Source organism: Calliphora vicina, chromosome 5 (assembly GCF_958450345.1).
Source record: "Calliphora vicina chromosome 5, idCalVici1.1, whole genome shotgun sequence".
Lineage (NCBI taxonomy): Eukaryota > Metazoa > Arthropoda > Insecta > Diptera > Calliphoridae > Calliphora > Calliphora vicina.
In genome coordinates this window covers 55477036-55500025 of record NC_088784.1, presented here as the reverse complement: position 1 = coordinate 55500025, position 22990 = coordinate 55477036, and the positions used below count along the sequence as shown (strand labels likewise).

The 22990-nt window shown below is 32.7% G+C and overlaps 2 protein-coding genes across 2 annotated transcripts in view; one reads left to right on the top strand and one right to left on the bottom strand.

The window, feature by feature from the left end:
* The window catches only part of Gp210 (nucleoporin 210), a 168170-nt gene that overhangs the window by 72709 nt on the left and 72471 nt on the right, over window positions 1-22990 (top strand). The gene's annotated exons all lie outside the window — the stretch shown is intronic.
* Window positions 15806-18637, bottom strand: LOC135961632 (uncharacterized). Its single transcript, XM_065513159.1, has 2 exons — window positions 16535-18637; window positions 15806-16470 (listed from the first exon to the last, which is right to left on the bottom strand). Exon 1 carries the CDS (start codon window positions 18232-18234, stop codon window positions 16675-16677), a length of 1560 nt encoding a protein of 519 aa, XP_065369231.1. The 5' UTR covers window positions 18235-18637; the 3' UTR covers window positions 15806-16470; window positions 16535-16674.

Here is a 22990-nt window from a genome sequence, read left to right as displayed (position 1 = left end):
TTCTGTACCAAAAACTTTAGTTTTGTTTTAATATAAAAAATCACATCAGAAATATAGAATTATTAAATATTTTTGGAATTAATAAATTACACGGAATCTGAAGAACCTAAAACGAAATCAATCGGAATAAAAACTAGGGAATTGAAACCATTCCGAACAAAATGTGTGACAGGTCTAATGTATTTAGTTTAACAAAACTACATTACAAACAGAGTAGTACATACATTTTAATGAAATGTATTTCTAACTATAAAGTACGATTACTTTTGGTACGAACTGTATTGGATTTTGGGTTACTTTTTTACATGTTTATTCAAATCATTGTGTGCTCTGCTCGTATGCATGTTTTTATTCTGAGTTGTCAACTTTGTCACATTCACATTTGTTGATGTTTCCTTCCTCGACCATCATCTGGTTGTCGTCTATTGTTACAAGTTTTGAGTTCTCTTTTCTTCCATTGTTTTGCATTGGATATGAATGACTTGACTGATTGACTATTTGAAACAAGAAATCCAAAATGATTTGGATGAAAATGTAGCAAAACTATTTTTTTTATTAAGTTTTGGAACTGTTTTTTTTTTAAATTATTTAGCAGGGATAAAGTGTAAAATTAAGTAAAAAGAAATATTTGTTAATATGGAGAGTTGCGGGTTCGTTTCCCTGCCAGAGACTCTGAGTGTATCTGCAGATAAGCAAAATGTTTTGGAATTATCCATTAAAAATGTGTTTGATTTTTCTATTAATTTTGTATTCACAATTTGCTTGAAAGTAAATTCTGCCAATTAGTTGTTTATTTTTCAACATTTGACAGTTGAAAACATCTAACATGATTATTTGTTTTCTATGCATTGGTTACTCTTTTTTTTATTTAAATTATTTATTTAAAATGCATTCAATTGCAAAATAAACAGAAAGTAAATCAACTAACGGATATTAAATCATTTATTTAAATTATGCTTGTAAAGCGGTTTTAATTGCACTATTTTTCCTATTTCTTTCACACTTTATTCAACTTTTTTGCAAAACTCGAATATCAATTGAAAATCGAATTTACATTCAAGTAATAGTGTTATTATTCTATGATACATTTTTATAAATTACATAATTTTTGTTTTATTTAAAGGCAATAGAGCAGAAAAATGTGCAAATTTGTTATTTGATGTAATTAATTCATAAATCCAACGAGGATTTAGTGTTAGAATAACATTGGCCAATGTCTAAATTTATTAATATTTTCCATGAACTCAAAATGGTTTAAAGTAATCATAAATGAAAAAGATTACTGCAATTTAAATATTTAATGTAATATTATTCAATAATTAAATTGTTAAATGTCATGAACATTTATTTAAGTGCATTATTTAACAGGTCAGGGTCTATCTATGTGCGAGTATTTTATACAAATCACAGATGTCAACTAAAAATAATTCGCTTTAAATTTATTTTCTTTTATGTATGTAGTTCATTAGGATTGTTTAATCAAAATTATGCAATAAAAAATAACTATTAATATGTGGTAAAATTCATTTTTGCTATTGACATAATTTATAATCCAATGATTTAATAACTCTTGTTACATTTCATTGCAACAAAATGCCATACAAAAAAGCTGTTTTTTGTCTTGCTTTAAAAACTTAAAATGCGTGATATTATCAAACGTGTTTAAAAAAACTGGCTAACAGTTACACGCATCCAAAGTTCAAACGTGTGAAAAGGGACGTATTTTTTACGTTTTTTTTCCTAAAAAAGTCTGTATTTTTTCTTTTATAGAAAAACATTTTCTTCGGGACCATAACAGAAAACGCAAATCACCTTTTCCCCGTTTTTGGGAATTTAGGTATTTGAAAATAAACTAGTAAGAGAGCTATATTCGGCTGTGCCGAATCTTATATAACCTTCACCAAATTATACTTCAAAATAAAAATTTTAAATATTTTAAAATTTTTTTATTCCAAAGTTGTTTTTTTCATTTGTTGGAAAAAAAACATTTTTCGAATTGTTTTTTAAAAATTTTTTTTTTCAATTTTAAGCGAAAAAAAAATTTTTTGTGAAAAAAAAAATTCAGATTAAAAAATATTTTTTCTATAAGGATCCAGAATAAATATACTTTATAGGGTATTATATTGTGGAAATTACAAACGGAGTGACAAATTTATATATACCCTTCTCACGAAGGTGAAGATGTTTGTAACGTCCAAAAATATTAGTCTAACACCCACCTTAAAGTATACCGATGGACTTAGAATCACTCTGACCCCCATTTTCTCAATATCTGGTTATCGTTTTTCGTAACGATAGACCTCCAATTAACATTTTTTGTATGATAACTGTCAGTTTATCGTCACGATAAAAAATAACCAGAGATTGAGAAAATGGGGGTGAGTCGATTAAACTATGTCCGTCCGTCTGTCCATGTAAACCTTGACCGGAAAGTACAGGTCGCAATTTTGAAGATATTTCGATAAAATTTGGTACAAATATTTCTTTCGGCCCAAGGACCAAGCCTATTGAAACTAGCTGAAATCTTTCCATTATTTCACCTAGCCCCCACACAAATGTCCTATCGAAATTGGACTTTATCGGTCAGGTATCTACACAAGTTTTGCTCCTAATAAGTTTTATATATACAAAATTCATGTCACCAAATTTTGTTACTATCGGTCCATAATTAGTCATAGCTCCCATATAGACCCGCTTCCGAAAATCACTTTATCGTGCATAAATCGCTTAAAAATGTTGGTATACACACAAAATTCAACATAAATAATTTTCATATAGACATAAATCACACGACCTGATTTCATGGTGATCAGTCCATAATTGGTCGTAGCTCCCATATAAGGCCCACTTCCGAAAATCACCCACGAATTTTGCTCATTATTACTCGTACTATGTCAGAAAACATTTGAAACCACAGTTTTAATTTCAATTGCTTTGAATTATATACTTTTATATTTATAAACATTTTATGATGAATATGTTGTTACTATATTAACTTATTTACGTTCTCTTAATGAATGTAATGAAAATGTAATTTTTATTTATGCAACGATTTGATTTACTACATTTTTAATATGAACGTATATGAAAGAAATTCATAATTGCCACTGCACTCGATGTAAACTAGTGTAATCAATTGACCTTACCCTCGCTGATGTGTTAAAATATCCACTACTGTATTTTAAATGTGAATACCTCCGCGTGTCTTTCTAAGGGTGTCCTTATAAAGACACATCAAAATCCAAAAAAAAATGTATTTTTTTTGATATTTCTTTAATATAAACTTTTATTTATTTATATTAAGAAAACAGAAATCAGAAAATAGTTAATTAAAATATTATAATTTTTGAAACTGCTGATTTATTAATTGAATATTTATCACAGATACTGCAATATATAGCTACCAAGAAGACTGTTATATGTAGCATATGTCTCATTAACTAACTATTAGGAATAGCAAAAGGGAATTCCCGGGATTCGAGATTTGCTAATTTCGAAAAATCCCGGGATTTTCGGGGTTGACATCCCTAGTTTCTATAGCTGTTATGACACTCAGTTTTGTTTTTGAATTGCAATAATTGTAATAAATTTGAATTGAAGAAAAATTTAATCATTTAATCATAATCATAATATTAACATATTTTGTAATGAATTTAAAGAATACTTGAATGATTCAATAATAAATTAAATTTATAAAATTTAGCAGTACAAAGGAGTTAAGCCTATGAATTCATTAACTGAATGGTTGATGACACCAAAATAAATAGAATTCAAACTATATTTAAGGCGCATCCTAAATATATGAATGTACATATGTAGTTAAAAAATAAAACCGAATGTTAACAATTTATCAAGGTAAATTCAATAACATTCCCGTACTCATGCACCCATATAAATGTACAAATATGAATAAATGTATCTACGTATTTGTGTAACATTAATTTAAGTAATGGAGCAGAGCATCAAGGTCGTTAATATTTAATAATATATAAATATTTTTTCGAGTTTTTCCTTTTTCATTTATTTTAATTTATATGTATGTATGTATATATTTCTATAAATGTGAATGAATGTGCTGCTGTACATCGTGGCAAAGAAATAATTAACAGAAAATGTTGCTGAAAATTCACAGAAATACCAACTGAGATACGAGGGTTTATAAAACAGTCGAATAAGTTAAATCCTTAAACTAAGAATTGAATTTTAAGCTTTTGAAACCATTCAAATTTTCATTTTGTTGGCGCATTTGAACAAGCGACTAAATTACTAACTACAATTAATTTTTTTTTTCAAAATTACAAAATGATCAACTTTGATTCATTCCATTTCTCTTCTATAGTTTGTTTTTTTCAAATATTTTCTGTAAAAGCTAGTTTCTGTTAATATAAAACAAGTGAATTAAGTCACTTAAAAGCATTTTTACTGGAATTCATGTTGAAAACAAGTGTAATTCCAATTAAATAATAGCTGTATCAGACTTACTGCGAGTTTCGTTGGCGTAGTAAAATTTTCAGTAAAACAAAAATATAAATTTAAAATAATGGAAAAAAATTTGTAAATTTTTTTAAATATTTTTCATGGTTTGTCACTTACATAAAATTCGTACGAAAGTGCAAACTAAAACGAAATTATTTTCTGTGGACAAACAAAATATGCCAGATTCCAATAAAAAAGTGGAAGTAAAAAATTAAAAATGTGTAAATAAAAGAATCATTTTAAAATTTTTTTTTATTATTTTCAGTTGCGTAAAATTTCTGTGATTTCAATTCCAACAATATTTTTAAATACTTGAATTTTTAATTATTTAATTCTTATTTTGGTAATTCTGTGAATTCATGAAAAGTTTGAATTAAGTATAAAAATGGAATCTTTATGAAATGTTTCAAACATTTTTAATGTGAAACTAAATGTCAAGATTGGCTAGAGTTAATAACAAGGTGCTATAGTGGAAAAAAACTACATTAAAAATTATGTCAAACAGAAACACCCTCAAATTCAGGAGTTATTCTAAAAAAACGTTTTCAGTGATGTTCGTCAATTTATCGACCTGTAACTCAGTAAGTTTTTGTCCGACATTAAATTTTTTAACGGGAAAAAAAACTGATTACGCTTTAAAACGACGTGCATTCTTTGATAAACCATGATAATGGTAAGACCAAAATGGGACTATGTATTATGAGCTGCTGAAATCTGGCCAGACCATCATAGGGAACCTGTACCGAACGCAACTGATTCGTTTGGAGCGAGCATTGACCGAAAAACGCCCAGAATATGCGGCCAGACATGAAACCATAACATTCAATCATGACAACGATCGGCCACTCATGCAAATACCTGTTAAAAACTATTTATAGTCCAGACCTTGCACGTCCGACTACTATTTGTTTTGATCGAAACTGAACACTTTCTCGGATATACGCTTCACTTTGGAACAGAGTATCCTATAATGGTTTGATTCGTTTTTGGCCTCAAAAGAACTCTGCTACAACATAAACCGAAATTACCGTCCATTATGAACCTAGAATCATGAAAGATCTCGAATGTGTTAGATTCTAACAGTTAGAATACACGAAGGAAGCCTTAATAGTCTTTCATCATAGAAGTGTACTTTTTTTCCTTCTAATGATGCTTTTTGTATTTTCCTTTAAAATTAACCTGGACATATTTTTTTTTTCATATTTTATTTATTGTATCTTCACAAAATAATGTGAACTATTAATAATTTGTTCAAATCTTAAATCTAAATATTAATTTTTATTTACGTCCCACCACAGTTGGACGAAAAATGATGTTAAATTTATAGATCCTATCATCAGCACAGGTCTGTTGGATTCCTTCTTCTTAGTCGGATGTAGCCATCTCATTAATGTTCGTGCAATGGGTTAGGGTGAACTTCTAACTTTTTCAAATATGACTTCGCTTGTTTTTTTATTTCATTTTTCACCAGGAAGACACCTAGGTCCTTATGAATGTTAATATTTCTCACATACCAGCGCCACATACCCTGGACATATGACATTATATATACATGAGAACCCATGCTAAAGATGAGAGATATTTCCATACCTGTGATTTAATCACCGTGATTGAAAAATCACTGGTAACAACTGTTACTGAATAGTAACAGTAACAGGTACATTTAAGTCGTTCTTTCATATTGTTACGAATTTGCATTAGCGATTCGAATTTAACGGACTGTTTATAAATATGTCCATCAATAGAAGCTTCTTAATAATGTTCATGGCATGTAGTTATTAGCATTGTTTGTAAGTATGGCAACACTAATTGTTTGAGTTGCTAACATTAACATTGAAAAGCTCTGGAATTCGAGTATTCTAGTTTTGTCCGTTAAGAACAATCGAGAACAATCACTGTCTATAAATAGTGGCTGCGGTTGCAGTAGTCAGTCAGATATTTTTAATACCGTTCTTTCATAGTTTTGAACATGATATTAACTTTCGTACCTTTTTTATATGAAAACTTTTCGGTTTTGGGGGCGAAATTTTCTATTACACCCCCTCTGGATCCGCACCTGATTCAGTGAAAACGATGTTCTTCAAATATCACGCGATCGCTCAAATCTAACCCCTGCATATTTTTTGGTGTAGCATAGTGTAATCGAAAATATAATATTAAATTATGAAACTACAAATTTTTGTTTTCCATAATTGAGTTCATTGAAATCTTTAAAAGTTAAAACTTGATACAAATGTAAATTTTATTTGTTTTTTTTTTAAATTTATCTATATTGACCTCGTATTTTTAATGAAAGTCATTTTTTCGTGTGTAATTTATATATTTACCTTTATATATTTTTACACAATTCATTGCACTTTGAAACTCAATAAATTCATATGAATGTCTTTGTTAACACTTTTTTTTACATAAATGCACGTTAAACAAATTAAGATCTTAACGAGTTTTATGTTTGAAGGACTGACAATGAACTATGAAAAGTAACAATCAAGTTAATATGTAATGTAAATAATAATTTAAAAAGGTAACTGTGTCTTTATCTAGCACATAAACGTTTCAAAATTTTTACGAAAACTGAAAAATTGCATTTTTTCTATTTCTCCTTGTTTAAAACTTCACCTACAATTTTTTCAGGATGTTTTTTTTTTAACAAAATTCGGCAAACTAGGGGGTGAGACTGGGAAAAATCAAACTTTTCTTTATTAAGGTCCACTCTATTGTAAACTAGTGTCATTAGTTTAAAACAATCAAAGTCCTATAACTCACTTTAACCCACAATCAAGTGTTAGCAATTAAATTTAAACAAATAAATACTATCAGAATTGTTGATATTTTATTGCTTTTAGTTTAAAGACGTTTTGTTGCTTCCGTCCAACTACAGTTTAATGTCATAACATTTTTGAATCATAAAAGTGCCAAGTATATTCATTTTGCTTAATAATTTGAACATCTTCGTCTGTTTTATTCTTTAAATAAAAATCTACTTTATTCCCGAGAAATATAAATTGCAAAACAATCTTTCTGTTTCTTATTTCCCTTTTCATTTTTTTGTTTGTTTATTGTACATTTTTTTTGCTCTTAAAGATTATGATTGCAGTAATTAATAACATCCTTTTTATAAAATACAAACGGATAATAAAACTTATTTATGTCATAATCATGATAAAGCAACAACAATAGCAATAACAACACCACAACAAATTAAAGCAGAATAATTAAAGAATGTAATCTTTGAGATTTTACATGAGTTTTGGTACATGCCTGTGAGATTTAAGATTTATCTGATTTCCAGACAATTCAAGACTTTTTATTTTATTTTAATAATAAATATTTTAAAATGCTTTTACCAAATGATTAAGGTGATATTGTAATTATTGTTATAAAAGCGAAAGAAAGACGTGACATTTGCTCATGTCAGTCATATCAAACATGACATGTTAAGCAATATGTAAATTAGCTATTTACGTGCCAATCAGGGATGGCAAATGAATTTAAAAATTGTACCAACAGGCATTAAAAATTGTACTTTGTCACACTGATTGTATCATTTATTTTTACTTAAAATACTGCAAATAATATAAAACTTGTATTAAACTCAAAACTAAGGCTTTGACAGTCTTTGGCATGCATATCTCAAAAACGGATATTTTTATTTTCTTATTTTTTTTATTAAAAATATACAACTAGTCCATTTTCTTTTACAGTCCACTATTTTTTTCATGCTAAATTTTTGGGGTACTTTAAAATAAAATTCTTAATAAATGCGAAATTAACCTAGGCTCTCTTTTGGTATGTCTTATTTCTGACTTTCTGGTTGAATTTTCCGTTTTGGTGTATTCAGGGACTTATAGTAAATTTTTACGGATAATATTTTTGCGGAACATTTTAACCCCTTAAATACACAGGTATTTAAGGTGTTTTTTGCTCTTTTTTAAAAGAAGGACAAAAAAGACCCATGCCTTGAGGATTTAGAGGGTTAACATATTCTACAAAAATGTTCTACGTAATATTTTACATAAATTTGCTGAACACATTTTATACCTAAAATGTAAAGATCACAGGTTTCTTATGCCGATTAACAATAAGAATGTACCAGAGTTGGGAAACTTTAACCCGCCTTCAAATGAAATTCAGATGTGCGCGCCGATACACGTTTCATTTTTTTGCCTCCTCTATCAAAATTTATTGGTCGGACCTTGTAATAATCGGGATTAAATGGCTGAGATATAAGGAAAAAACTAGGACAACCTCGATTTTTGACCTATATCTGGATTACTAAGTCATTAATATAGACAATATGGATATCTAATGATAGCTATTTCAAAGACCTTTGCAACGACGTATATATAGTAAGTTGGACATACAATGGGTCAAAATCGGAAAAAAATATTTTTAACCCGAACTTTTTTTTCATCAAAAATTTTTTTTCGTCATAAATTCTTTTCCAAAAAAATTAATTAAAGAAATTTAAAAAAAAAATGTTGAAAAAACTTATTTAAAAAAAATTATGTAGCTCTCTTACTTGTTTTTTCTCTACCTTTAATACATTTTTAATAACTTTTGTCTCAAAAACACTTTCTAGACCATAGCACAGTGGGCAGAATTGAAATTTTTTGGAAATAAATCTGGCATTTCTAAACGGCTGGTCCGATCAGAATAATGACGTTGGCGTAGTCAAGGAGTATTCGAGTTTAAGTTAATAAAATGAGCCCTACAAATGCTCCAGGCGCTATGGGGTCTCAAAGTAAATTTTTAAAAACGTGCCATTTTTTTCTTTCACTTCCGATTTCAAAGATTTTTATATTTTTGGAAAGCGTTCGGCTAGGCCTTGATATTTATCTCTTATAATTTAAATTTCCTGATCGAAGTTTTCTTTCAATGTTCAAATCTTCCTTGTACTGTATAATTGCTTTTGAAACAATGTGACGATCAACCTTCAAATCTTTTGCAATTTTTTTGAAAGTCCATATTGGATTTTTTTTTTAAAGTTTTAAATATTTTTTTACTTTTTTTTTCCGTAACAATTTGCCCGAAATAACATTTGAAATTAATGATATAAAAAAAAATATCTGACATATTTGTAAAAGCTAACGTGATTAAAAAAATAATAATAATTTATTTTAACCTTTAACTTATGACGTGAAAATTTTTGACATAGTCACAGATGTAGTGTAAATTTTACACCTTATAATTTTTACAAAAAAATTTACTTTAAAAAACATTTTTTCGTTTATATTTGCTTTTTAACAATAAAATACAATTTTAAAAAAATAAAAAAAGAAAGCAAAATGTTATTTGAAACAAAAATTCAGGCACTTTATTTCGCAAGCCTTTTTGATAAAACTTTCAAAAAAATGAAGAGAGGGTGTAAAATTTACCACCACCTCATAAGTTAGAGGTTAATTTAGAAATTATTTTGTACCAATATGAATAAGTATCATTCTAATTTTCATCTTCGAAACAAAAAAGTACAATTGTACAAATTTTACCATCCCTGATGACAAAGATTTGTTAGTATTTTACCAGAAAGAACTCTTATCAATCAACATTTTTTGGAAGAGCACTTATTAATATTACTGAAATATAATTCGTATTAAATATATTTAATTCATATAAATTTCCACAAGTAGCAACTCTGTCAAAAACTGTGTGCAGCAAAACAATTATTTTATTATCGATTATATTTGTTTTTTATTAAAAACTAAAATAAATATTAAACAGCTTTTTATTACAAATACATTCTTTAATGTGCTGTAATAACTATGCATTTCGAACTCCCTGCCTGCTAACTATAGCTAAAACTATAAAATAAGAGGTAGAAATAGTATTCTAAAGAATAAAAAAAATAATAAACTAAAAACATTCTGCAAAAGGCAAAGTTAGATTGCTACGCACATTAAAGTTAGAAAATAAGAAATTCAAACAAACAACCATGAGTAAAAAGGAAATGAAACTTTATAAATTTCATGTTTTCGTAAATATTTATACAGACATATTCGTACAAATGTGGATACAATAACACACAGCATCATAAAATTATTTATATAATTTTACTCATATACAACAAACTAAGAATATTCAGTACAATTTGAACTTTAAAAGTACAACTGTACTCTAATGACTGACTTAATACCAGCACCTAGCAAAACAGAACTTCCATAGCGAAAATTATGTTGAATTTCCAATTTAGGCGCCAAAGTTTTATCGGATTCGGTTCATGCAGTATAAAATCACGGGGCTAATTATCGCAGTAGAACACAATCGAATACTTATTTGAACGTGCGAGTTTTTTTTTATTTTTGGGATTCTCTTACTCTTATCGAATAAAATGTATAGAAAATTATAATGATTGTGCTCGATAACGAATGAGTTTTTACTTGAACGCTAATAAGCGTTCAAAATTTATTTCGATTACGAGTGCCAGAATTTGCCTCCATTGCACGGTAGTCAAACACGGTAGCATGTAAGTGGCTGAAATTTAGTCCAAAAATAAAGAATAAAATATGTTATCGAAAAAAAAAATTGGTCATTCAAATTTCGGATTACTATACAGGGTTTGGCCAAACAATCATGGACGTTTTAAAAGTATCGGAAAAATTAGATTATTCATGTAAATGCCTGAAATTTAGTCCAAAAATGAAGAATAGCATAAGTGATTGAAAAAAATGGTCGTAAAAATTTCGAAATACATATACAGGGTTTGGCCAAATAATCATGGACGTTTTGAAATTATCGGAAAAATTAAGTTATTCATGTAAATGCCTTAAAATTGGTGTACATTTAAGAACAACACAATTGATCCATCGCAAAAAATATTAGAAATTGCATACAGGGGTTGGCCAAATAAACATTGACGTTATAAAAGTATCGAGAAAAGTATGTAATTTTTGTAAATGGCTTCAATTAGGTTTATAATTAAAAATAACATAAATGATGTATTGAAAAAATTTTGAGATACAAATACATGGATTGGCCAAATCAGCATAGACGTAAATAACTTTCAAACTTGCATAATTTATGAAATTGACCAAAAAATACTAAAAAAGGGGTAAAATATGAAGGCACTGAAATCGTTCTGGTTATTGGAATGGCAAATAATTGCAGCTGAAATTAATAGTACTTACTCTTGATACTTTACAGTATTAGATGTAATTTACACTTAAGCTCTAATAGCCTCTTTTAATCAGTGTTTAAAAAGCTACGATAACTAACAAATTTTTAACTATTGCTACAACTACTGCTTCAAAAAAGTGTAAGTAGCGGTAGCAGTAGCATTTGTCTTTTTTCGTTTTCTTGTTTTTTTAAAAACTACTGCTACCTTCAAAATATAAAACTCTTAACAGAGCAGTAGTAATAAAACATGAATTGTAAATGGAGTAGTAGCATACAAATCATTGCTACTGCTCTATATCGAGTTTTAATTTTTATTATTTAGAAGTAAGGTAGCAGTTAAGTAGCAGTTAAGTAGCAGTTGAAGCAGCAGATGAGGTAGCAATAGAAGTAGTCAAAAAAGAAAATCTCCAGTCATAACACCAAAATTTACAAAATTAAACACTGTGTGTTGTTTTTGTTTTGAGAGTGTTTGAAAGAATTATTCGTTTTTAGTCGTCTCAGATGTTCGTGTTGCTAACAGAAAGATCGTGTTTTCTGTGTGTATAACAAATAAGCCGAACATTCACAACAACAACACACAATATACATTTTTGGCTGAATATTTTTATTTTTGACTTCTTTTATTGCTACCTCAACTGCTACTTAACTGCTACTTTTTCTACTATTACTACTAAATTTACTTCTATTACTACTAAATTTTAAAAGTAGCAGAATTAATAAAAAACAAATGACTGCTACATAAAAACTTTTTCTTTTTTAAGGTAGCAATAGAAAATAAATTACTCTGCTACTTTTAAATTTTTCTTTTATTGGTACTACTACAACTACTGCTACCAAAATGTGAAGGTAGTAGTAGTAATTGATTGACTCCGAGTTTTAATTAATTTTTTAACTAGACTACTTGTGTTTTTTCGTTGCTACTGCTACTTGTAGTCTAGTTTTTTAAACACTGCTTTTAATTTGTTCTGGCCTTTAAATTTTTTTTTAATTTAGTTTTTATAGATTTAAAACTAGTTCCTAATCACTTCACTTTTATATAAAAAGAACATGCAAAAACTTCGTAATAACCACGTGGAATGGTTAACTGCTAACTGTTTTATAAAAAAAAAGTTTAAAGATAAAACCACAGGCTACATCGATTCAAATGTAAAATTATCACATTTTTCTAATATTAAAATGACAAGAAAAACCTTCGACTTTACAGCACTATAAATAACCATATAGTTACTTTATAGCCAAAATAATAATGATACTGTATATTCTGAAGTGTTAGCAAAAATTTACCATCAAAATTTTATAAAAATTAAAAAACAAAAAAACTATAACCAAAATACTTTAATAGTATGTCGACTGAAAACAAATTTGAGTTTTAAGTTCTTAAAGGAATTATTAAGGTATTGGAGAAAATAATGACAATAAGGTTAGGTTAGGTTCCATGGGTAGCCACTCTTCAAGCAGCTCACTTGGGTCCATTCAAAACTGATCCCATTGTGATACCCAAGGGGTAAACATCTTGGTATTAATTATACGTCCGTTGTTTCCAGGCTAAACCAACCAGATTCTCTGATGAAAGAGTAGATTCGTCTAAGACTTATCCTTGATAGCTCATCTAAGCATGATAGGAATGGTGTTCCGAAGATACGTTCCCTCAGATTTATCAGAGCCGGGCATTGACAGAATAGGTGTGACACCGTCTCATCCTCTTCTTCATTATGGCAGCTCCTACAGTAGTCATTATACCGTAGGCCCAATCTCCTAGCATGTGTCCCAATTATACAGTGTCCTGTAATGAAGGAGACAATTAGCCTTATTTGCTCACGACGAAATTCCATAAGTAGATTCGTCCTGCTGGCATCATATACGGGCCAAGTAGACCTCGTTGTAACACAGGAAGACTCATTGGTCCACCTGCTTTGTGCAGATTCATATAGTGTCCGCTGAACAGCCATCTTGCATATAGCAAGGGAAATACCAGAAAAGGGGTCGATCTCATCATCATCCATCATCGCCCCCATTTTGGCCAGTTCGTCAGCTATACAATTACCCTGATTACCATCATGGCCAGGGACCCATATAAGCGTTATCCTAGAATGTCTCGCTATCTCATTAAGGGATACCCGGCATTCCTCGGTTAACCTAGATGTCGTAAAGACACCCGCTATTCCTTTAACGGCAGCCTTGCTATCGGTAAATATACATATATCACCAGATATTTGATAAAACCTCAGCCAGTTGGATGCACGTTTAATGGCCGTAATTTCCGCCTGAAGAGCCGTACAGAAGTTAGGTAGCCTGAAATAGGATTTAATCCCATAGTTCTCAATAAAGAAACCACCACCGACCCTATTGCCCCTCTTTGAGCCATCAGTGAATACCCTTATGACATCATCAGGGGGTAAGAGTCCGCGCTGCCATGAATCCCTATTCGGGATCTTAATATGGAAATGCATATCGAAAAATGGTTTTGCGATGCAGTAATCGACATTACTATGTAAGTACCCATAGTAGTTCAGTATCTTAGAGTGCCCATGATCTTTACCATACCACGAACATCCAGCATTTAGTCTCACAGCAGAGTTGAGAGCCATTTGTATCACCATCAAATCAACTGGTAACCAGTTCAGGATAGTAAAAAGTGCCTTAGAGGGGGTAGTCCTTATAGCGCCTGTAATCAGTATCGCAATAGTCCTGAGAACTCGTTCCACAGCCTTACGGTGAGTAGCATTATCCAAGGCGTGCCACCACACCAACACTCCATAGAACAAGATGGGTTTAACAACTGCTTTGAAGATCCAACTGATACCCTTCGGCATAATACCCCAGTTTGTACCAATTGCCTTCTTACAGGAGTAGATGGCTACATAAGCCTTGTTAATCCTGTTTTGAATATTCAAATTCCAGGACAATCTTTTATCTAGAATGATGCCAAGATACTTCGCATTATCTCTAATCTCAAGACTGATTCCATTCAGTCTAGGTGGTCTGAAGTCATCGATCTTATACCTCCTAGTGAAGAGAACCAGTTCCGTTTTTTGTGGGTTCACACTAAGTCCACATGAAATACTCCACTCACTCAGTGTACTTAATGCTGATTCCATACAACTGGATATTGTATCCAGAAATTTACCAGATATAAAAACTGCAACATCATCAGCATATGCGACTGTCTTGATCCTTCTGTTGTCCATCCTGATCAACAGGGAATTCATAGCCAAATTCCACAGAAGTGGTGATAAAACACCCCCCTGCGGGGTTCCACGATTGGCCACTTTTAAAACACTTACACCACCTAAAGTAGCACAAATGACTCTATAACCGAGTATCTTTTCGACTAGTCGGCGAACACATAGATCAATTCCCAGTTCATCCATCGCAGATAGGATGGCATCGGGCCTGACATTATTAAAAGCTCCTTCAATATCGAGAAAGGCAACAAGTGAATACTCCTTATGTATTAGCGACTCCTCAATGGAGCCAACTAGCGAATGTAGAGCTGTTTCCACAGATCTGCCTTTGGTGTAGGCATGTTGGGATTTAGAGATGAGTTCCGACGGAATGGTCATTCTCAGATATACGTCAATCACCCTTTCTAGGGTTTTCAGCAGGAAGGATGCAAGGCTAATTGGCCTATAATCCTTTGGTTTAGTGTGAGTCGCCTTACCACCTTTAGGAATGAAGACTACTCTGCATCTCGTCCACCATGTGGGGATATAGGTCCATCTAATACACCCTGTGTATATGCTAATGAGCCATGGTACAACTATTTCTTCGTTCTTTTGAAGATCAGCAGGAATAATGCCATCCGGCCCAGGAGATTTAAACGGGTCGAAGCTTTTGATTGCCCATTGGATTCTATCCCTGTTTATCGGAACAGAGTTATCACCCGGAGCAACAGAATCGGCAGCCCCATTCATAGTCTCATCATCGACTGGAAGGCAACCTGGAAAATGAGTATCCAATAGGACCTCAAGTGTTTCCTTACTATTCAGAGTCCATCTACCACAGGGTTTCTGGATATAGCTCGGTACAACCGGTGAAGTTGATAGAATTTTACGTAATCGGTTAGTCTCAGAGGATCCTTCCACGCCGCTACAGAAGTCCCTCCAGGCTTTCCTTTTCGCATTCCTCGTAAGGTTCTTAAAGTGGTTCACTGAGGACTTATATTCCGGCCAGTTACCCAGCCTCTTTGCCTCGTTGAACAATTTACGACACGCCCTTCTTGCGTGTGCAATCTCAGGGTTCCACCAGGGTGGCTTATTCCTACCCCTGCAGATATTCGGCTTACAGGCCAAATTAGTAGCTGATTGGAACGCTTCTGTAAGTGCCTCAACTGCTACCTCAATATCGTCCCTATTTTCAATAGTGGGCGGGTTTGGTAGAGACCGGGAGAGTACATCACTCTGCAACTCCCAATTGGTCTTCCTCCTATTTAGAATGGTATTATCATTCCTATAAGTTACACTGATATTGAAATCAATATATAGATGATCAGAAAAAGAGCAGTCGTCGGAGACAGCCCAATTGTTAATCATACTGTGGTGCTCAGCACTCACAAGTGTTAAGTCTAGTACCTCACTTCTGTTTGAAACAATGAAGGTAGGTTCTGAACCTCTATTAACTACTTCCAAACTACTATTAAGTATGAAACTGAAAAGACTCTCACCTCTTGTGTTGGTGTCGCTGCTACCCCATACAATGTGGTGCGAGTTAGCGTCAGCACAGATAACCAATGGTATCCTGGACTCATTCGCCTTTTTCACAGCACTACGGATATCATCGTTTGGTGGATGCTCCCCGTGGTCATGCGCCATGTAGCTGGATATCAGCCATAACAAACAGCCTTCATTAGTTTCCCATGAGACTGCTACTGTATCTTCATTACTGTAATCAGACAGAATGAAGATTTTCAAAGAGCTTTTAGCCAATATACAGGATCTAATTTTACCTGCGCCTTTAGCGAAGTAGAGCTTATAGCCCTTCAAACATAGTCCACAGATACGGTCCTGATGGACCCAAGGTTCCTGGACCATGACTAGCTCCTCCCCGTTCTGAGCAATTCGGAGGAGCAGTGCAGCTGATGCTGCTTTAGAGTGGTGAAGGTTTATCTGGGTCACCCTCACCATGCTCCATTTTTACAATAGTGACGTCGGCGTCCTCCTGGTCAGAATTCAGGAGGGCGTCCTCGTCCACCACCTCATCCATCCGTTCAAAGAATGTACCAACTAGTTCAGAGACTGAGTTGGTATCTTCAGTGTCGGCTGGATCAGTGGCGTCATTGCAATCCATGCCCTCTTCCGAGAGCATGGGCTTTACATCACCTGAGGATGTATCGCCTTTGTTGTCGCTACGGTAGACACGCAGGATGATCGTACCAAATCCATAGTAGACCTTCCCTTGTGCCTTCCTTAGCGGCCCCAAAGAGTCCTTATTCAGGACAACGATCGCTTTCTTTGAAGAGCCCTCAGCGTCCGTAACCTTAACAACTTTCCAGTCTTGAGTTGGAAGCTGTGGGTTACAGCACTGAAGGATCTCCAAGATCTCCTCCGGGCTAGATGGCTCAGCTGGTATTTTAGCTATGGATCTAGGCTTTCGGGGTATCTCACTCACAGATACCACCTCAAGCCTAGACCCCGGCCAAACCTCACCCAGTGATGCGACGGCAGTCTTTAGTAGCAACGCTGAGCGTTCATCTACACAAGACATAAGTTTTACGTGACCCTGGTACCAACCAGCGTCATCGCATTGTGGAGGAGTGCCTGGGTTCTCTTTGAGAACTTTCCAAAACACCCCTACCAGTTTTTGCTTCACCATATCCCAATTCAATTGAGATATGGATCCGTCATTCGCACTCCGGTCGATAACCGCCCTAACAAGACTGTCTTTGACAATCTCGCTAAAGGATTTAGCTAACGACCTTTGTGCCGCTTTGGGACGTTTAGGTCCCGGTTGCTGGCTCTTGGTCGCTGTATCCTCCTCTGAACGTTGCCGTTTAGGCCCCGCTGGTAATTCAGCAGAAGGAGGAGCGGTCTTGAGACCAGCAATATAGGCTTTCGCCCAGGAAAGCGAAGCTTGTTGCTCCTTAGTGAGGTCCTCGACTTTTTTCGAGCCAAGTGCCTCAACAAAGCGGTAAGCGGAACGCCTGGTGGTAGCAGCCCTTCTAGCAGGGTTTTTATGCCTGGGGTTAGTTTCAGAGCCGGGATTGGCCAGGGGTGATGCGTCTTCAGGACAGGAGGATTCCTTCACAAGACCTGAGCGCACAATTGGCATATGGGAAGCATCCGTGAGGGGCGACTTAGTCGCTTCCCCCTTAGAGGCACCCGAAACAGGGGATTTAGCCGCCTTGACGACTTGGGCTTTCGCGGCTTTGGAGGTACTTGGAGAGAAGTCCAGAGGTACCTCGCCGCTTAGGTCACTACCACCTATTGCCTTGGATTTTTTACAATCAGCCAATCTGGGTATGCCAGATTGACCTCTTGCGACACCAGTAGCATGCAGACTAGTCTGGCCCGGTGTGATCACCTGACTAGCCTGAGTTGCAGTAGCATTCGACTCACCACAGCCCGAAACCATCGCTGTGGGAGTAGGGTCCCCGGAGATTATGAAGCCCCCGACCGGGTACATGGGGCATGCCTTATCCTCTTCCATGAGTCCTGATGGACAATTACTTGCATTTTATACCTGCTGCCAGGTGTTGAGATAACTGCCGCCCCATTGGAGAAACAGACGCAGACCACCAGCCGCCCAATATGGGAAACAGACGCTGGTGGATTTCGGACGGACATTAAAGAGTCCTTACGGACCAGCCGGACTATCCACCTTAACCACCCCTCTCAATGAGGGGAAAATGGTTCGATGGAAATAACATCTGATAGCCGCCCCAGAGGAGAACAGACGCTATCAGACAAAGGGAGGGTAGTTCTTAGTATCATGCTCAACGCGTGCCCTTCTGGAATGGGAGACCCTGCCAGAGACAGCCAACTCAAGTTAAACTGTCCCCTCCAGCATGGCCAACGCGAATCATCGCACTTAAGCCTCTACATCGCGTCAAGATGACTACCCATCGTAGAGGATGGGCAATAATAGTGTCTTTAATTTGAAAACGATCTCATTTTATCCTGATTTAATCTTAGATTTTTTTATAAAATAATAGATTTTAATGAATTTTGACCGACGAAAACTGTTAGTGCGTCAAGGCCGCTGCAATAACATATTATATTAAAAACCCTTAATAAACGTTTGACAGCCTTTGAAAACACTACATATTCAAACAAATTTAAGTTTAAGTATTCAAAAATTTCAGGGATCGAAACGATTTGTTTTATCTTTCCCGGGAATGAAAAAAAATCTTGAAATTAAGTACCCTAATTCATATTCATAAAAGAATGACTTCGTTTTTAAATAATTTTAACTATTATTACTTTTATTCCCAAACAAATTTTAGAACAACATGTCCGTCCATACCAATTAAAACGTTATAGGCCTAAATGACGGAAACCAAAAAGCAACATTTTAGAAAATAATTTCACAATTTCCAAAACAGACATATTTTTAATGTAAATTTCAACATTAAGTCAAATTTTCTCAAATTACATAGCTGTATTCAAAATATTAGAACTTAAATGCCCCATTATGTACTGAATTATTTAGCAAAGGGAATTTTTCTCCCCGATCAGTCAAAAATCTATAATTCCTATTTTTGGGATTTTTGAAAAGTTTTATTGGAAATTGTGGAATTTTCAACAGTTTATGTCCATTTTCACCACGAATTTTAATTATTATTAGACAATTATGAATGTTCAAGTCATTTTCTGAGTGGTTACTTTGTATGACAAATGTTGCCTGATTTTCGCAATATTTTACAGTATAATTTTTGTGTATGTGTGCAAAATTATATCAGGATTGCCGCATATTCATCATATTTAAGACTGCTCAAACTAGGTGAAATCATGAACTGATATTGCCCATTTGTAATACCAAACCTTATCAACAGAGAGTTTTAATGGAAAATTTCAGAAAGCTATATCCTATCGTGTTTTCAAGAGCCAGTCAGGCGGACTGGCGGTCATAGCTAGATCGTCTTAGAATTCCATGAGGACCCAGAATATATATTTATACTAATATGGGTCTGCGACAAATATCGCCCCCCGAGTTCCAAATAATAAACTGTTATTTTTATGTGACTGGAGGAATCAACTCCCCATTAGATCCTTTTTGGTACTTTTTCTTCCAATTATTCAAATGAATGTTGTTCAGTTATTGGATTAACTCAACATTAGTTTTGACCAATTACTTCTCCGAAGTAGATGATTTGCAACACAATGGTAACGATATAATTTCATATTTTTGCATGGTTTTGCATATTTTACCATTTTTTTATTTTTAATAAATCCTTTTTGCGTCTTATTATAAAATTTAAAAAAAGTATGTATTTGGTTCATTGGTTCATAGCCATTGGCGGCTATGATTACCATTTGTCCATATTTCTCACCAAATAGTGACTTTTTCGGAATGCAATGGACGCTTTTGTATCTCATGTGGATTCGTATAGTCACAAATTCGATATTTTGTTTGTTGACGTAACCATTCATCCAGAAATGGGCTACACCGTTTTGATAAAACAATTTAATCATTTGCACGTGATGTTAAATGCTTTATTCATCCATGTTGATTTGGCAAAACAAACTAAATAAATGACAGTCAATTCGACAGATGTAGCGTCAACAATATGGGCCCTTTACATTAGTTAATAAATAAGTCATTATTAGACTACTTCTAAGTAATGCAGAAGGTATGTGCTAATAATGTTAATCGGTAATTGTCAAAATTCATTAGAATGTTCATGGTGGCACAAATATGTTCCTACCGATTTTGCCGTTTTCTGTCTGGTTATTAATGTGGTGAAGTATAGGTGTTACCAAAATTGTTTTTACTTCGCATTTGGGCAACATGCTGCCTTAAGTACAGAGAGATCCATTTTAAAATGCATTTCATTTATGTCTTTTTCCTTTGCAGTTTTTTTTGCTGTGACTTTAAAAGTTTTTCGATCGGAATTAATGTACCAAAAAGCCATTTAGAGATTATGTCACATTTTAAAAACAAACCATAAAAATAGAAAATATCAAATAAAATATAGGAAACACAACTTTAGATTTTATACACTATTTTATAAGTATAGATGGATACTCGTATATAGTGCATATATACATAGATGGTATGCCTGCCTGAGAATTAATGTTTGTGTACTAACTATTGACTGCATACAGATATTTTATAATCTGTTGCAGGATACTACATCTATCCATACATCCATCCATATATACAGACATACTGTATGTGGTGGGAATGTGCGGTGGGTGGGTAATAGAAAACCAATTTTTATTTTCAATTGACACCATTGTCGTATTGAAATAAAATCAACGTCATAATACGCTCAATTGCACAGTTAAATAATATTGACACAATCTTCCACCTAAATCTCTCACCATTCATTTAGTCCTTGTCGGTCCGACTGTTTGTCTATTCGATTTTATATTATTTTTTTTTAACTATTTTACTGGTTCTCTGCTAACTACTAATATTAAATATTGTGACTGTATTTGGTTAGATAGAGTAGATAATTTTTATCATTTATACGTTCGTTCGTTCAGTCAGTCAGTTCATTCAGCTCATCACGTTTGCATCATTTTAATCTGAATGCAATAAATGTAGAGAGTATCTCTATTTGAACTTAAACAATAAAATAATGAACACAATGACGCCAATTTGTGGACACAAAAATACCATAAATATTTATATGAATAAATACAGTTACAGTTATTTTTTCAATACCAATATCTAGCTGATTAACAAGGAAACATATCTCCTTCAGATTTGACGATTTTTAGTGTCAAAATTGACCGATTGATACATATGTTTTATAATTGTAGTGCTAAATATGTTCATATAGATACTTTAACAGAAAGTTTATACGTAAACTATAAAAAATTACAACATTAAATCCCATAATTCTGAAAATATTTAAAAAAAATAATAATCAAATAAATATAAATATTACGATTGGAACCACATTTGGTTCGATGCTACACAGTGGGATAGAATCGAATTTTTTTGGAAATATATCTGGCATTTCTAAACGGCTGGTTCGATCGGAATAAAATTTGACGTGGATGTGGGCGACATAAAAATTATGAAGACGCCTATTAAAACGCCTATTAAAAATTGGAAACAAAAAGAACATAATAAAAATATTGTACATTTGTAAACATTTTTCTTTTTTTTTTCTATAAAATTCAAAATTTTTGTAATATTTAACTTTAAACTCGTTTTGGACTCGTACAAAATATTTAAAAAATACAAAAATTATGAAATTTGAGTCTTCATAAATATATATAATACTAGCATAACCCATTGAGCTTCGCTACCTTTATCGTAGTAAAATATAGAATTTTGAAAGGATTTTGTAAGAAATTAAATGAATATAATAAATACCGTAATTTGTTGTTAGTTATAAAAATAGTTTGAATAATCTCGCAATTACAGTTCTCAAGATATTTACAAATAACTATCAGCTTCTAGATTTTAGAACATTTAGTCTAAATATAAAATTTGCATAAAAAGTAAGTTAAATTCGTTGTGGTAAACATAATGTAAGAGTAACATATGATTCTAATAGCCGTAATATAATTGTCATACATGATCACGATATGTTCTGTAGTAATCATATAATGATCCCAATTAATCATAATATAACCCAAAATTATTATGCCCCTTGAAACCATATTATGATCCAACGTAATCATATTATTATTAAAAGTAATTTTTTGCAATACCAATTTTAATATATTTTAATTTTAACGTACTAAAATCCCAATTGATATAGTATTGATAAATTCACTGAATTTTATTTGTATTCGCTATTATTAGATATTATACAAATAAAACTATAGAACGAATGATAATGACAGACACTCAAAACTTACTTGTACAAATATCATAGCTTAGACAAACACCAACAGCAAACTCTAATGCAAAAGCATTCTACAAATGGTGAAAAAAACATATTTTGTTTGCATTACAACTTAACATTTAATGGTTATTTGTAAGCATAAATGGTTGTATGTTTACCTATTTATCATTATATAGTTGTTGGAAAAATAATTATGTTTCGATGACCCATATTCAAATTTAAGTTTACAGTAACTAAAATATTGTCTAAATTAAGGTAACAATAAAATATATTGTTACAAAGAACATAGTATAGTTGTCGTAACCATGCCGACTCATGTTATTTTTCTGGGTTTAAGGTATATTTTATATTTTAGTATATTTACTATTCCTGTTAAGTTCTCTTTCAAAAAAATATAAATTATAAGTTTCGTAAAAAATTTGTTTTGTAGTAGGA